Source organism: Tetrao urogallus (genome assembly GCF_951394365.1).
Source record: "Tetrao urogallus genome assembly, chromosome: 2".
Taxonomy (NCBI): Eukaryota; Metazoa; Chordata; class Aves; order Galliformes; family Phasianidae; genus Tetrao; species Tetrao urogallus.
Genome location: NC_136814.1, coordinates 23,609,245 through 23,623,878, shown reverse-complemented (window position 1 = coordinate 23,623,878; position 14,634 = coordinate 23,609,245). Strand labels below are relative to the sequence as shown.

The window sequence follows — 14,634 nt, the reverse complement described above, 5'->3', positions numbered from 1 at the left end:
TTTCCCACACCCATAGTGCAAAGGGTAGATTGATTATGTTTTAGTTTTATACTTTTACTAGTCTTGCATTTCTCTCAGCAAAAGCTGACAAATCTTGAGCCTTTACCCATGTCTTCTCCACCTCAGGGAAGGATGTGAGCCAAAAGCAGATGTAGAAACCTGTGATTTTGGAACAGACTTTGAAGGATGGAAAGAGCTACTGAAAAACAGAGTAGCAAGAAAAAAATTACAGGTCCCAATCTGGTTCATGAGGTGTACAGACTTAACTGAGTCTCACTGAGACTGCAGCACTAGGCCTGGTCTTTGCCTCTCCAATACACTGCACAGAAATTGCGTCTTGTAGCCCACTACTTCCAGGCTGCACAGACCATTTCTTATTTCTCCGCAAAAATTGCAGCATTCCCTCACATTCACTACAAAATGGAGAGCCCATTAGTTGCATTTTTCAGAAGGCTCCAAAAAATGTTGCCTTCTTACAGTCACTTCTGCTTTCTAGCAGTGGTAAATTTTATAAGTGAACTTCATTGGTCTCCTGAATGTTTTTTTTTTTTTTTTTTTCATACCTCACTCTAGCCATAAAATGGATTTATCAGCTTATACTGAGATAGTGTTCTCTGCAGGTAATAATGCCTTGGATGCTGCCTAGTGGGAGAAATAGTGGAGACTAGAGGTGAGAGTAGGGGGTTGAGACAGAATAACCCTACAGTTAAAACTTGCACATTAATATTGGCTTTATCAAATCCAGTATGTGATTTTCCCTGCTGTGAATTTGAACAGTCTTTTTGCTTTCATGCCTGACAAATGGAGTCCTGCTCTGCAATCTGTTACTAATGATGAGGTAGAGCTTTACAAAACCACTGTCATTAAAAGTGCCTTTAGTTCTCCTGGCTGGGTCACAGTCCTCTCAGTGAAAATGCCTTTTAAATGGAAGACCATTTTCCTTCGCAGCTAAATAGTGTGCCAGCAGCCTACAGAACAAAAAGCACCTAAATGTTCTTGTCTGTAGGTCCAAAACTGTGCAGAATGTTATGTAGTGATGCCTCACAACCATTAGTCGTTCTAACAGTGGAAATTTCACTTACTAAATAAATCATGTTAGTTGTTGTTTTTTTGTTTCTTTTTTTTTTTAGTAACAGAGTGAAATAGTAAGTACTTTGTGCTTATTTCAGGGGAAAGTATTGCCAATACCATACTGCCTATAATAATGTAACAGAGCTATAAGCCATGTGAATCTTTTTTTCCTAAAATAAGTGGAATTTTCTTGGATCAATTACATGAATAATTTAAACTAAATTGCAAAGAAGTAGTAGAGATGAAAGTAAAGCAGAGTCACTCTCATACTTACTAAAGCAAGAGTTATAGAATTAGTTTCAACACATACTCTGTTGCCTTTTTTCCCCCCTCTCGTAGGAAAGTTACATTGGTATAAGCTGAAGAATACCCCAGTGTGTACTGTTCCAGTATCTTGATTCTTCAATCCAGAAGTTGTACAGCCCATAGGCACATATCATCAAGGATATATAGCCCACTTTTAAGTAAATCATACTATACTCTTACTCCCACGCACACTGACCCACTGAGCACAGTACAAATATTGTCACAAGACTAAGCTGCAGTAAGAGCAAATAAAAAGCTGTGACATTTTGTCATGATTTGTTTTTTGTTTGTTTTGTTTGTTTGTTTTTTTTTTTACAATCACCCATTTCATATATTCAAAACCTGAAAAGAGTGTTGTTAAAATGGAGTAATGAGGTGATCTGAAAGCAGTGAGCAATCCAATAGGAACTTCATAGATGCAGAAAATAAATTAATGGGGGATAAAGACTAATACAGACCAGGAATGCCTGATAATTATCCATTTCTTGTTTGCCTGCTAATTTGATGATAGCATGCTATGTTTTGCTTAAGGGCATCACAGAACCACAGTCAGCTCTCCAACGAGCCCTGTCACAGTACTGGAAATGAGTGGGACTAATTAAAATGAACATTTGTGAGCAGCTGCTTTTAGTGTTAAAAATGCAAGAGACATTTATTTTTGTTGTCTTGCAGACGTGGTTCCCAATATTTTCAGTTACATACCTGATCATTTGGCCTAAGAAGCTTGAGAGAGGTGGAAAAAGGAAATAGGGCTATTATTAAGCCTGAAACACAGAGATAGATAGTTATGTGCAAAAATACATTTTGTATTTACTCTACGCATGTAACTGAACTTTGAGCACTGCTTTGAATTTCAAAGCACATTTAGCTTTGAAACTTGCTGTTTCTATATTAGACATGCCCAAGTTTTCATAACTCAATGTAATGAGACAATTTCTGTATAGAGGTAACATTTGATGCAGCTGAGAGAATGAAGCGACTTCCTTTGGATAGAATGAGCCTCAGATGAAAATACATTTTTAAAAAACACTTGTCAATTATTAGCTAAGCTACTTGAGCATTAGCACTCTTTCAAAAGTAACCTTTGGCTGATGAACCTGTCCCCTTTGACACTCGAGCCTGAAGACACCTCCTCTACCAACCAATCCTGAGCTCTGGGGACCGAGTTGCCTGTGGTTTGCTTACAGAAAGAGCACAGTGCAAACTCAAACATCTTCCTCAAAAGCTTTGTAGTAGCTGGTGGACCATGGAGCTTCTTGTGAATGTCAGACAATGGATAGAAGAAAACAGGGCAGCCTTTTTACCACCTGTGTGCAACAAGCTTATGTAAGTAAATGAAGGGGTATTTTATGTTGTTCTTAAATATATAAATATTCTTAGCTAAAAGAGGAAATTATTAAAATGCAAGAAAATGTAGTTCCTCTCAGAAGACAGCAGTCACACATGCAGCTTTGAAGAATAGGAAGTAACTTGCATTGTGATTATACAGAAGATCAGTTTGAGCATGCTTGCCTGACTTCTGCTTGTAAGGCAATTAGGCCGCTAAGGGACTTTGCATCAGGCCCTCTGACAATAAACTCATAGAAATCTGAGGAGATTTCTGAGGCATCCCATCCATAAATGGTAAGATCTAGCTAAGAGATTTGTGCTGTACTGTCTTACAACCTGCAGCAGCTATCAGAGCTGCTGGGGGACATTCTGATGCTGCAGAGATACTACATATGCAAGAGCAATCAGAACTGATGGGATATATCATGTGAAGACAAGGAGAAAAGCAGAGGAGGAATGCAGGAATTTCCAATGCCCATGACATTTCCAGAGCTGACAAGGCAGGGAAGGACCCTCTGTTCTGCATGAGGCTGAACAGGCAATGTTTGAGGGGACTAACTAGCATCTTAGAACTGTGAACTGTAGACTCAATAATTATCCAGCTAACAGAGGAAAAACACCATGGGCATTATAAAGGCTTACAGCATGCATATTGTCAGTATCAAAGCCCTTGAACAAATTTCAGTGTAAATGGTCACATTCGTGACAACATCTGGTTGTAAAATTCGCAGAGATTTCCTTTGTCACTGAATTCAAGGACACTGTATTTAGTCTAAAACTACCTGTGTGTAAGATTTTCATGAGCAAATAATCTATAAGAAGTGATAGAAAACCTGCAAGCAAGAAAACTTGTTTTTTCTCCTTACTTTTCAATTTTAATTATTAAAAAAGCAAAGAATTTATGTCTTGCCGTATCCTGAAAGGCTACCTCTAATCAAAAGCTGAATGAGCAGCACCATAGCATGACATGAATTTCTGTTCACAGTTACATTTGCTTTTCAAATTTATGGTTGCAAAGCATAAGAAAGGTAAAATGCACATCCTTAATGACATGTTGCTATTGAAACTGAAGTTCTATGTTCTGACTGAGAAATTACGAAACAAATCACCACAACAGTTTCACAGTGAGTGAGAGAAGAAAATGTCTTCTTTTTATGATCTCATTTCTTTCACATTCAGAACAGATTTAGGAAGCATTTTGTAAAGCAGAGTCAATTCTAAAGCTTACCAATGATGTCAGTAAAATTTTATGTGAAACATTCATGTTTTTCTTTCTTAACAGTAAGTTGAACCGTCTTGTTTACTGAACTATTCTGCACAATCTACCAGCAGCTCTGTGTAATCACGAAGTAACTGTGAAGCACGAGGTCCATCAGAGATTAGAAAGTTACATGAGTTCCTAAACAGTTAGTGTTGATGAGTCTCCCTCATAAATACTGCAAAAAGCCACGCTGAAACAAAGGATATTTTTCACAATAAAACTTGCATAGATTAAATAAATCTTTTTTTTTTTTTCTTTTTTTTTTTTTTCTTTTTTTTCTTTTTCCCACAGTTAAAACTTCATTCTGTGGAAGAGGAGAGACAAGCCTTGTATTACATACATTCTGAGTCTCTCATCACCCGTTTCTGGTGCTTTAAGGATTTCCAAAAAGCTTTAGGCAGTTTTCCAAGATTTAACTAATAGATTTCCAAGATTATTTTCAAAGACTTGATCATTTATGTGCTGAGTACGGTTGTACAAAGAAATCTTCTCATGGCCTTTACAACGCAAGGTGGCCTACATATTAAAAAATTTAAGTAACTTATGATCTTAAATTTCAAAGATATTTAATGGTTAAAGTCTAAGTCTTACATCACATCAGTTGGACTTTCTGTTTCTACATTTGCTACGGCTTTCAAACATTTATTCTTTTATGTTCCACTCAATTAAGAAAATCAACATTTTAAATACCTATTCGGGATTTCGAAACAAAACTTCATTTCCTGAATCACCATCTACTTAAGAGTTTTACCAGAGTCAAGAAAACAACACAATGTCAGAGCTGCAATTTAATGATATATATTTTAATTACACTGCCTTGCAAGCTTAACTACTTCTAACCTCAAAGAACAATTTGTGCCAAATCAGAACCTGCGACACAGCTATTTTTACAGGGTCACTAAGGCACTTCTAAAGCTCTTTGAGTTCAGAGTATGGTACTTACAGTAAAGAGGCCTCATTGTAGTTACGAAATATCTCATTCTTCACAGTCTTGAGACATTTCTAAAAGGTTGCCTGCTGGTTACATTTTCTTTATGTGATTAGGAAGAGAAATAAGGGTATGTAAAACTTAATAGGTCATTGATTATAATCTCATTCGAAATCTAAAAATAATGCAATCAAGTAATTTCCACATGCCTGAAACCTTTGACATGGAAACTGCATTAACTGCATCCCAGATGGTCTTAACTGAACCTCTTATTTCTTATGGCTTTTTCTTCCTAACTCTATACAATTATATCAACTGGACAACTTTGTTTAGCAGTGTGAACAAACAAACCTCTTGGAGTTCCTACTTGTATTTGATGGTGAGAATTTTTTGATGGGGCTATTGTTTAACTGTTAGTAGTAGGAAGAATTAACTCATGAGTGCCTGCTTATTATGTAAAAAACAGCTAAATCCATAGAGTAACAGAACCAACATCAGGTTTGCTGAAAAGTAACTAAAAGTTAAAGAATATTTTTGAAACCAATGTTTTCCCTTGTAATGACTCAATAAAAGTAGTGATTTAAATTTTTAAAATTTTTAAATTTTGGTTTAAATTTGGGGCTCAAAAAAATTGTTTTGGGGGGTTTCTCAAAATTTACTCACCTTAAAAATAGGCTATAAGATACCCAAATAGCCTCTCCCTTATTGTCCAGCATTGCTTTGAATATATTTAATGAACTGTTCACTGTGTTTTTGTTGTTTTGGTCTTCCTACCCTTCTTCAGTAGAAAGATTCATTAATGCAGAAGTATTTTGGTGTGTCCTTGAGCACAAATATTAAACGCGTCTAATACAAACAGCTTTGATTGTTTCCTTATTTTAAGTTATTGGCATTTAAGCCAGGTGCTGTAACGTGCTTCCCATGATGTTAACAGTCAATTTAAGTATTGTAATCTAATTTAATTCTTCGTACTTGAATTTGATCAAGGAGATGTTTGTACCTATTACTTATGATTTTTCTTTTACTAATGCTTACTGTGGCGTTCTTTATCATTTAAGTAAAGCATTTAAGAAAGCAAAGTAAACATGACAGTGGTAACAGACCAAATATATACATTCAGATGTTCACAGTTGCTTGGCTTCTCTCAATGAAGGCTTATGAAGTGCTGACAAAGAGACAAATATTTCTTCCCTGTGTTGCAGTGGACCACTGACCTGCTGGTTCTGTATTATTATGATGTCCATTATTATGATCTCTATACTACCCAAAATCTTTTTATTAACATAGATGTCAGCATCCTTCGGCTAACACATCAAAGAGGTTCTTTAGGACAAATTTTGAATCACAGTTAACAATTCTGGACTATAGGAGGCTTTGCCACACAAAGAAAACGGATAACTTACATTATCTCTTTCTTAATATAGACTGACTGACAGATAATTGGGGTGATGCCTATTCTTTGTGAAAACTGAGAGAAATGCTCTCTGGCACTCTCAAAAACAGAATTAAGATAAATTTTCCTGAATTTTTTTTTTATTTTTTAATCATCCACAGCCATAAAGAAACCATTGCAGTGCAGTTTCACTTCAGCAAAGGCAATATAAAAAGAAGAGAAAGAAGCTGATAGTTTATAGAATCATAAAATCCTTAGAGTTGGAAGGGACTTCTGAAGGCCACCTAGCCCAACTCCCCTGCAATGAACAGGAACATTCACAGCTAAATCAGGTTACTCAGGGCGTGATCCAGCCTCACCTTGAAAGTCTCCAGGGTCGGGGCATCACCAGGCAACTTGTTTCAGTACCTCACCACTCTCACTGTATTTTTTTCCCTATATCTAACTTAAATCTACCCTCCAAGCTTGAAAACATTTCCCTTTGTTCCATCATCACAGATCCTGTTAGAAAGTCTGTCCCCTTCCTTCCTGTAAATCCCCTTTAGATACTGAAAGGCCACTATTAGGTTACCTCAGAGCCTTCTCTTTTCCAGGCTGATCCCATTTAAAGGACAGTTCCTGTTTTGTGCCTCTTGCATACCATTTTCTGTCTTTACAATTCAAAGCTCTTTCCACTGGTGATAAGTACCTTTGTCCCCTTTTCATAGATGAAGGCACTGAAATACCAAAAGAGAAATAGGTGGACAGTGGCAGAGAAGGAAGATGCTCTAGGTCTCTCTTTAATTTTGGATGTTGCTCCTCGCTCTTGTTTCACCAGTATACTGTCCTCAAAACATAAAAAAACCAAAAACACACAACTCCACAAAATTTAGATAGAAAGAAAGAACGCTATGAGTAGAGGTAGCTTTAAAAAATCACTTTTCTTTTCTAGGCATCGATATCAAATGAATGTGATGTTTGTTGGAGGGCCTAACGAAAGAAAGGATTACCATATTGAAGAAGGAGAGGAGGTAACCAATGACTCACTTATATTTTGTTGTTTTAATTGATCTGTATGGTTAGAACATTGCTAATTTTGAAGCTACAAATAAACAATACCAATCTCAGTGGTGTAGTATTTATTAGATTTATTCAAATAATCAAACAGAATTATGCACCAGAACAGCACAGTCTGTGCACTTCCTTTTAAACAAATACAATGAAATCAAATCTATTCTGCTATAGTTAACTTCCAAAGAGAAACTAAATAAAGTGTTCTTACACTTCAAAATGAATGGGTTCCCCAGGCAGTGGTCACAGCACCAACCCTGCCAGAGTTTAAGAAGCATCTGGACAGTACTCAGACATAGGGTTTGAATTTTGGGTGGACTTGACCTTTGTGGGAACGTATATAACAGAGATTCTTTAAGAATCAAATCCATCGTTTTTTTCTGCATATCTTCTGTAACGAAAGAAAGTCATCCTACTTCTTTGAGTTATGAGCAGTCATGGGGCTAAATGCGGAATATAGGAAGAAAAAGTAGAAACCAAAGAAAATTGTTACAATCGGCTTTATTTACTGCCCTTACAATTAAATTCTTCACTAGGCCTATGGTCTTATCTGCTTGCACTAGTATAGAGGTAACAGATGTATCTCTGCAGTCTTAATGGAAAGGGGACAGCAGAGGCATGGCAATGAGGATTTTAGAATGGAAGACTATTTGCATATTTTCCCAGTACTGTACTTTAATTTCATGCAATTCCAATAAATTTTGGCCACCTTATTTTAAGCACTTTTGGAAAATTGAGCTGAGGAATCTATATAGACTTCTAAGGAGAAGTATGTTAAGTTCAAGAATTACTTTTAAAAAGAAACAAAAAGTTGTCTTTACGTACCACCAAATAATTTCTCACAAGAACAAATCAATTATTTCACAGAAACCTTAGTTCATTTTCTGTTAGAGCTGTGCTGCATAGTTAGTTGTCTGTAGTCATTACAACTACTATTCTGAAAGATCAATTGCCATCTTATCGGTGTCTGACACTTGCCTGCTTTGCACAACCATAGTAGTCCCACCACCCACACTCAGCTGTGGGCACAGCCCTGCCTGACTCTGCTTGCTGGCTCCATTCTCATCAGCTGCATAGGGGCAACCCTGACCACACCTGGTGTCACACCAGCAAGTTGTTTGGGGGTGAGAAGTGGGGCAGCGTGGTACCAAGTGGTTGTTGCTAGCCAGAAAAGTTTCTCATCTATCATGAATTTAACAAGAAAATTCCAGAGATACTTAGCTGAAGAAAATAAAACTTGTTTTTGCCAACGTGGTCGCGTACCACATTCTGTAGCCTGACTGCTCAGAAAGCACTGAAAAGAATATCTCATCTATAACAATATGCCATAACAGGAGGGTAAGTGTTGACAAGTTAGATTATGAAGAGAGAGTGGATTTTCTAAAGGTCAGTAACATGAAGGTTTAGCAAAGCATAAAACCAAGTTAGGCACAGAAGTGAATGAGTCCAAATATGTTTTTGTCCTTAACTTAGCCTTTCAGGTTCTGTACAACTACTTTATTTTCCAGCTTTGAAAAAAAAAGTGAGAGCTACAGACTGAAAACAAAAAGATGAGGTTTATCTGGAATAACAGTATGATCTACAATACTAGATATCAGAGATTCACAGAGTGGTTTGAAAGGGACCTTAAAAATCATCTTGTTCCACCTCCCCTGCCAGGGGCAAGGCTATCTTCCATAGAAGGGGTATAAAGACAATAATTATATGTTTTCCTCTTCTTTATGGTCTCATCTCTCCCTGCATCTTTCAGTTTATGCTGCTTTATCCTTTGTCCCTGATCAATTCCTATCTGGTTTCGTTTTAAAAATGTCTTACCTCCCCTTTCCTTAAACCAAAACTCAGATGAATATCATAGAATATCTTGAGTTGAAAGGGACCCACACCGATTATCAAATATTATTTACATCAGATTTTCTTCTTTGCTAGATGTGCTGGAGAGGAATTTGGCCTGCCCTTAGTAAGCCTAAATCTATTCCATGACTTTTTAGCAGTATAAAATTTAGCTACACCCTTAGAGATATAGTTTACATCAGTATGTCTGTAAATTATTGCAGTATGTAAATTATTACTAATTCAGTCATTGCAGGTGTATTGATACCTAACATTTTCTTTTACATAGCAATTCTCCTACAATTACTTAGTGATTAAAAATGGAAGCATAAAAGCACCATTATGGATCCAATTTGTACTCCATACCATAGGAGAATTCATAGTATCAGAATAAATTGGGCCATAGCTTTTACACAGATGCAATACAGTCAGATGTTGCATTTTACAAGAGCTTTTTTTATCAGACATTCACAACTTCCTGTGATCTAATTAATCCTTTAAGCCCAGGTTTTTCACTGAAAAGAAATAGATCTTCCTAGTATAAGAATGTATTCCTGAATTATACTTGGGATTAAAAAAAAAAGAAGAAAAGAAATAGAAAAAAGATTCAAAACAGTGTTCAACAATTATTTTGGCAGAGAAAATGTTATTTATATTACCAAGTCATAATTCGACACCCAAAATAGAGACGTACTGTTTACAGGCCAAATCATGAATGCAAAAACCCCATAATCCTCTTGGCAAATACACCTGGTGCTTTTTTACCATTATCCTGGTGGCAAAAAGGTTTGGTTTGGAAAGAAGAGTTAATTTAGAATTGTTTATATCTGTTTAGACATGATTTTATGTCTGTCACCACACACAGCTCGTACCTCATGGCAGGCATGCTAGTCAGCCTGCAGCTCACAGCAGGAAGCCGTTGACATGCAGAGATGACTGCCTGGGAGAATCCTCCTCCCAAGCTGTTGTCTGCTGGCACCTTTGGCATGCAGGTATATCAGAAAAATCTGTTCTGATGGCTAACTGAGAGTCTGATCACTTCATTTGGAGTCTATAATCAAGCAGACTAAAACAGTGGCTGGTCTAGCACACTTTTTTCCTATTCTCAGCAAGCAGCAGTTCCTATATGTGTAGCTTTACAATTTGTTCATTCCTAATTTTCTGTGCACTACTGAGCTGCAATCTGTCTGCACAGAAATACTGTCTCCTACACAGGATGTTGTTTTCCATTGGACAGATTTTATAAATAGCAAAATTAAGCTGCACCTTATAAGAGATAAGCCATTGACATTTTTTGGCTTGAATTTTTGACTGCCATATATATTTTTTTTTCATACAAATTTTAAGCTCCATCTTGCAGCCTTCTCCATCAGGACAGGGATAACAAAAAAAATTTGTTATTTAAACAGACTTCAAGCAAAACTGAATTGCTTTGGAAAATGCATCTTCTCTTAAAATGTGACAAAATCCTGTGAGAAAGCACCTAGATAGCTACGCAGGAAAAGTTTCCTTAGTGTGTACTAAAAAGAAAGCATTTGTTTTATATACCAAGTTTTTCTATGAATCCTATATGAAGTACTGAAAGTTTGTACAGCAGCCCTGACATTATGTATTTGTGGCACAAAGAGTTAAGGTGTTTACACAGCTCACAGAATTCATGGTGTGTTTACTACATTTTTGCTTACTTGAGAAGCCTGAGTAGGGGAAGAGCTTAATTTTATTTCATTCATCTTACAGCTTCCCAGAAAAAAGGTAAGTGAAAGCTGAAGGGAACTATTAGTTTCAGAGGAAGTTAATGACACATAAAAAGCCATGATCATAACAAAACTTCACTGTAGTAAAATCATTTTCAGATTTATTGCATTGGGTGGGTTGCTTTGGGGGAAGGTGAGATATTCTAAACGTAGGATCCCAAAATTAGTTAGGCTCCTCTTTGCCTACTCTAGTCCACCACTTACACAAAATGAATCTCAAAGAACTGCTTTTAATTTTGCTACAATCCATATTCTCTTCACACCTGATGTTGAGTCTAGAGATAACTGTGCATTTCCATGCAGAGAAATTCAAATCAGCCTTTCATCTGCCACCTGCAACACATTTGTATTGGCACAATATTGCACTAGATTTTAAAAGCCCTGCTTCTCATTGTGCTGTATTCCACCTAAAGATTTTGTTCTCAGAAGCCAGATTGTTTCCTATATATGCAACCAGCTACATACTGATTCAGCCCCAAAGATCAGAGCCTTGGCATCACTCTCCTGAAAAGGAGTCTCAGTATGGAAATCTCCCCTCTCATCTAATTACCTGGGTCAGTCCCTTCAGCTTCTTCTAGCGTATTTTCCCTTTCTGCTTGAGATGCATTTGTGTCTGAAATACAACATGGATGTGTCTATCAGAGCTCATCTGCGTTTCTCAACCTGAACTTTGTTTTCTCTTTTTCTCCCCCTCACATACATACCACAAATAGGACATGGCTCCAATTTCTGACAAATCTGTTCAAGTGAAGGCTGTCCCCTTCTTCTAGCTTACGCTAGGTAGCATGCTTTTGAGAAACTCTCCCCTAGCAATTTCAATTTACCTCTAGATTTTATGGGGATAATGGATGTCAATGGGGAGGGTCTCTGACAGTCATTCCAGTTGGTCAGCCACATCCAGCCTGCAGCTCCACGCTATAAAGACATTGATTCTTCCCCACATAGTGGCCCCATACACACACCCACCACTCAGTAATGGCTAAACCATCAGTGTGCTATTAATACCATGTCAATTAAAACCAGGGCTTTGGCAGGGCAGCGCTGACTCAAGAGATAGCAAATACAGCTGGTATGCGTTTTGATACACTGGCTATATACAGTGCTCTAAACAGAAAAGAATAGGCAGCCGTACTTTCCCTTTCAACCTCTCTTACCAGAGAGAAATAGTCTTCACTTTCCAACTACAGCTTATTCACATCATCGCTTTTTGGCAGTACACACATTTGTGAGTAATTGTCAAAGATAAAGTATAGGGAGAGTAAAACTTAATCAGAAGTCTGATGATTGCCTTGAGAGCTCACTAAGAATTGCAGTCACTGCCATCAAACCAGACTGATGCATTAGTTTCACAAAAACAGGGTCACCTATCCCCCCAGTTTTGTTTTGGTTCCTCTCTTTTTAATACTTTAGGAAAAATATTAAAAGTCAAAATGTTTTATTATTTAAATACTAACAGTATTGTATATTTTACAACGGCTGCTCCAAAAGTAGTGCCTCCTTTTTTATTATGTTTGCCACAACCTCAGAGGCAGATGTTGGTAGTGTGGTATGAGATGCTGAACTTTCCCACCAATATGCTGTTGCATGTTGTTCTGTGTGATAGGTGGCAGCAGAGGGGCAGTCTGACATGGAAGCATGTATGGAGCAAAGGTGCATCACTGAATTCCTCCAAGGAGAAAAAATGGCACCTGCTGACATTTATCAATGCTGAATGTTTATGGAGACCAAGAAGCGGATATTAGCACAGGGAGCTAGTGGGGAAGTACATTTAAGCAGTAGCAACGGTGGGTCACCTTTATTGGTGCAGATTTTTTTCCTTTTTTTTTTTTTTTTTTTTTTTTTTTAAATAATTCCAGCATGCAGGCTCTTATTCAGCACTGCTGAAAAAGCTCATATAGTGGTGGTGACTGTATTGAAAATAGTGTTTTGTAGCTGAGAATTTGCTCTATCAAGTAGTGTTACTGTGCTCTTTGGTGTAGTTTTCCATGGAAATTACAGAAATTATTTTCGGAGCAACTCATGTATATGGAACCCAAGACAGTTCCTGTTTACTCAGTGAGGCCCAGGCAAGACAAAAGGTTGGACCCCCATACCATAGATGTAGTGCTTTTCTCTCTAGTAAAATTGAGAAAATGAATCAAAGCAAGATAAACCTTTTTTTGCTACCTGTATTTTAAAAAACACATTTTACCTGGTGAAAAGTCTTTGAATATCGTAATAAGAAACAAAGCTTCTATTATTACAAAGCAGTGAGAATAATGATCCTTTCGCATCAAAAAGATCGCAAATTAGAAATAAATTTGCTGCAGACAGTTGTTGGGATGAGACTTGGCTAGTATTCATGTTTCACAGGTGATGTGTAAATGAGAAAAAAAACTACATAGTTTTCTCTGCCTGTCTCATCTATTTACCTCCCTGACTTCTGATGGCTGATTACCTTACTTGTAATGAATAAGGGAGAAAAGTTGTTTTTCTCTGCTCACATGGATCAGTCACTACTGAAGTCTGGAGAACACAGAGACTCTACTCCCACATCAGAATTTGCTTTGCTCCTCAAATTAATTCAGTATTTAACAATCTAACATGCAACACAAGCCAGAATGTGCCTAGTCAGAGCCTAATCCCAGAAGTGGCTGAGCAATCCCAAATTTCACTTTCAGAAGCAGTACACAAAGTACACTGCAAATTGCAGTTGTCTACAGATGCTTATTTACAAGTGCTCAGCCAGAGAAGCACTCACGAAACTGTGAGCTACTATATCTAGGCAGAGCTTGATGTCAACATTGGATATAAATTAGCAAGCCATACACTCACTGTCATTGCACAGCTTTACATGAAATAGACTTCTAGCTGGTCTGTGCAAACCAGTTAGAAATAGTGTGTTCTTCCCTTATGACTTCCTTTATTACTAAGATGCATGCATCTGGACAAAAGGACAATAGTCCCGCCACTTTCATATGGCAGGAATGATACTGCTGTTTTGAAGGTAATATTTATACTTTCTGCTCCCCTAGTGAAACAAATTCCTATCAAGACAAGTAGCTATGGTTACTCTCTCACTGAAGTAAACATCCTCTCTCTCCCCATATCTCCACCTAATTTCTGCCAGAAATGCCAGCCAGAGACTGCATATTTGGGGTGGAATAGCTTTTTACTGACTTGGCACTGATTCAGCACTGATCCTGCTGCCTTCCGCTGAAGTTTAACACAACACTATCCAGTTTGAAGTATGATCACACCCACCCACCAGCACTTCCTTACTTAGGTGTGGATTTTTTTGTGGGGGCGAAGGGGGGTGGGAGGAGAGGAGGGGTTGGGAGAGGTGCATCAGAAGAGGCTGAAATGCAAAGCTTAGTAAGCACTGAGGAAAGATTAAAGTTCCAGCAAAATAGCAAGGTGATATTGTATTGGCAAACTGTCCTGTGAAATGGGCGTGGGCTGTAACTCACTGAGTTGCTGAACAAGCTGACAGTCTCCGCAATAAAGTTCAGGTATAATATAAGTGCATCAGTAAGTTCAGTAATCACTACCTTGCAGAGTGACATCAGATAATTTATGGATGACTAAATCATTCTGACATTTTCCCCCAAAAAGTTTGAAGAGTAGACTATAATTTATAATGAAAGGTAGTATTAAATTCAGACAGAAAAATACTTCTATTAACAACGCATAGCTCATCTCACTCCTCCTTTCCCACCACAAAACAATTCTT

At 37.5% G+C, this 14,634-nt stretch overlaps 1 protein-coding gene across 1 annotated transcript in view; it reads left to right on the top strand.

Annotated features, from left to right (window-relative positions):
• Positions 1–2,623: 2,623 nt before the first annotated feature.
• The window catches only part of HAAO (3-hydroxyanthranilate 3,4-dioxygenase), a gene marked incomplete at both ends in the record, with an annotated part of 32,353 nt that continues 20,342 nt past the window's right edge, over positions 2,624–14,634 (top strand). The window contains 2 exons of the mRNA XM_079550743.1: positions 2,624–2,703; positions 7,220–7,298. Of these exons, the coding sequence (XP_079406869.1) occupies positions 2,624–2,703; positions 7,220–7,298 (159 nt within the window). The remainder of the gene's footprint in view (positions 2,704–7,219; positions 7,299–14,634) is intronic.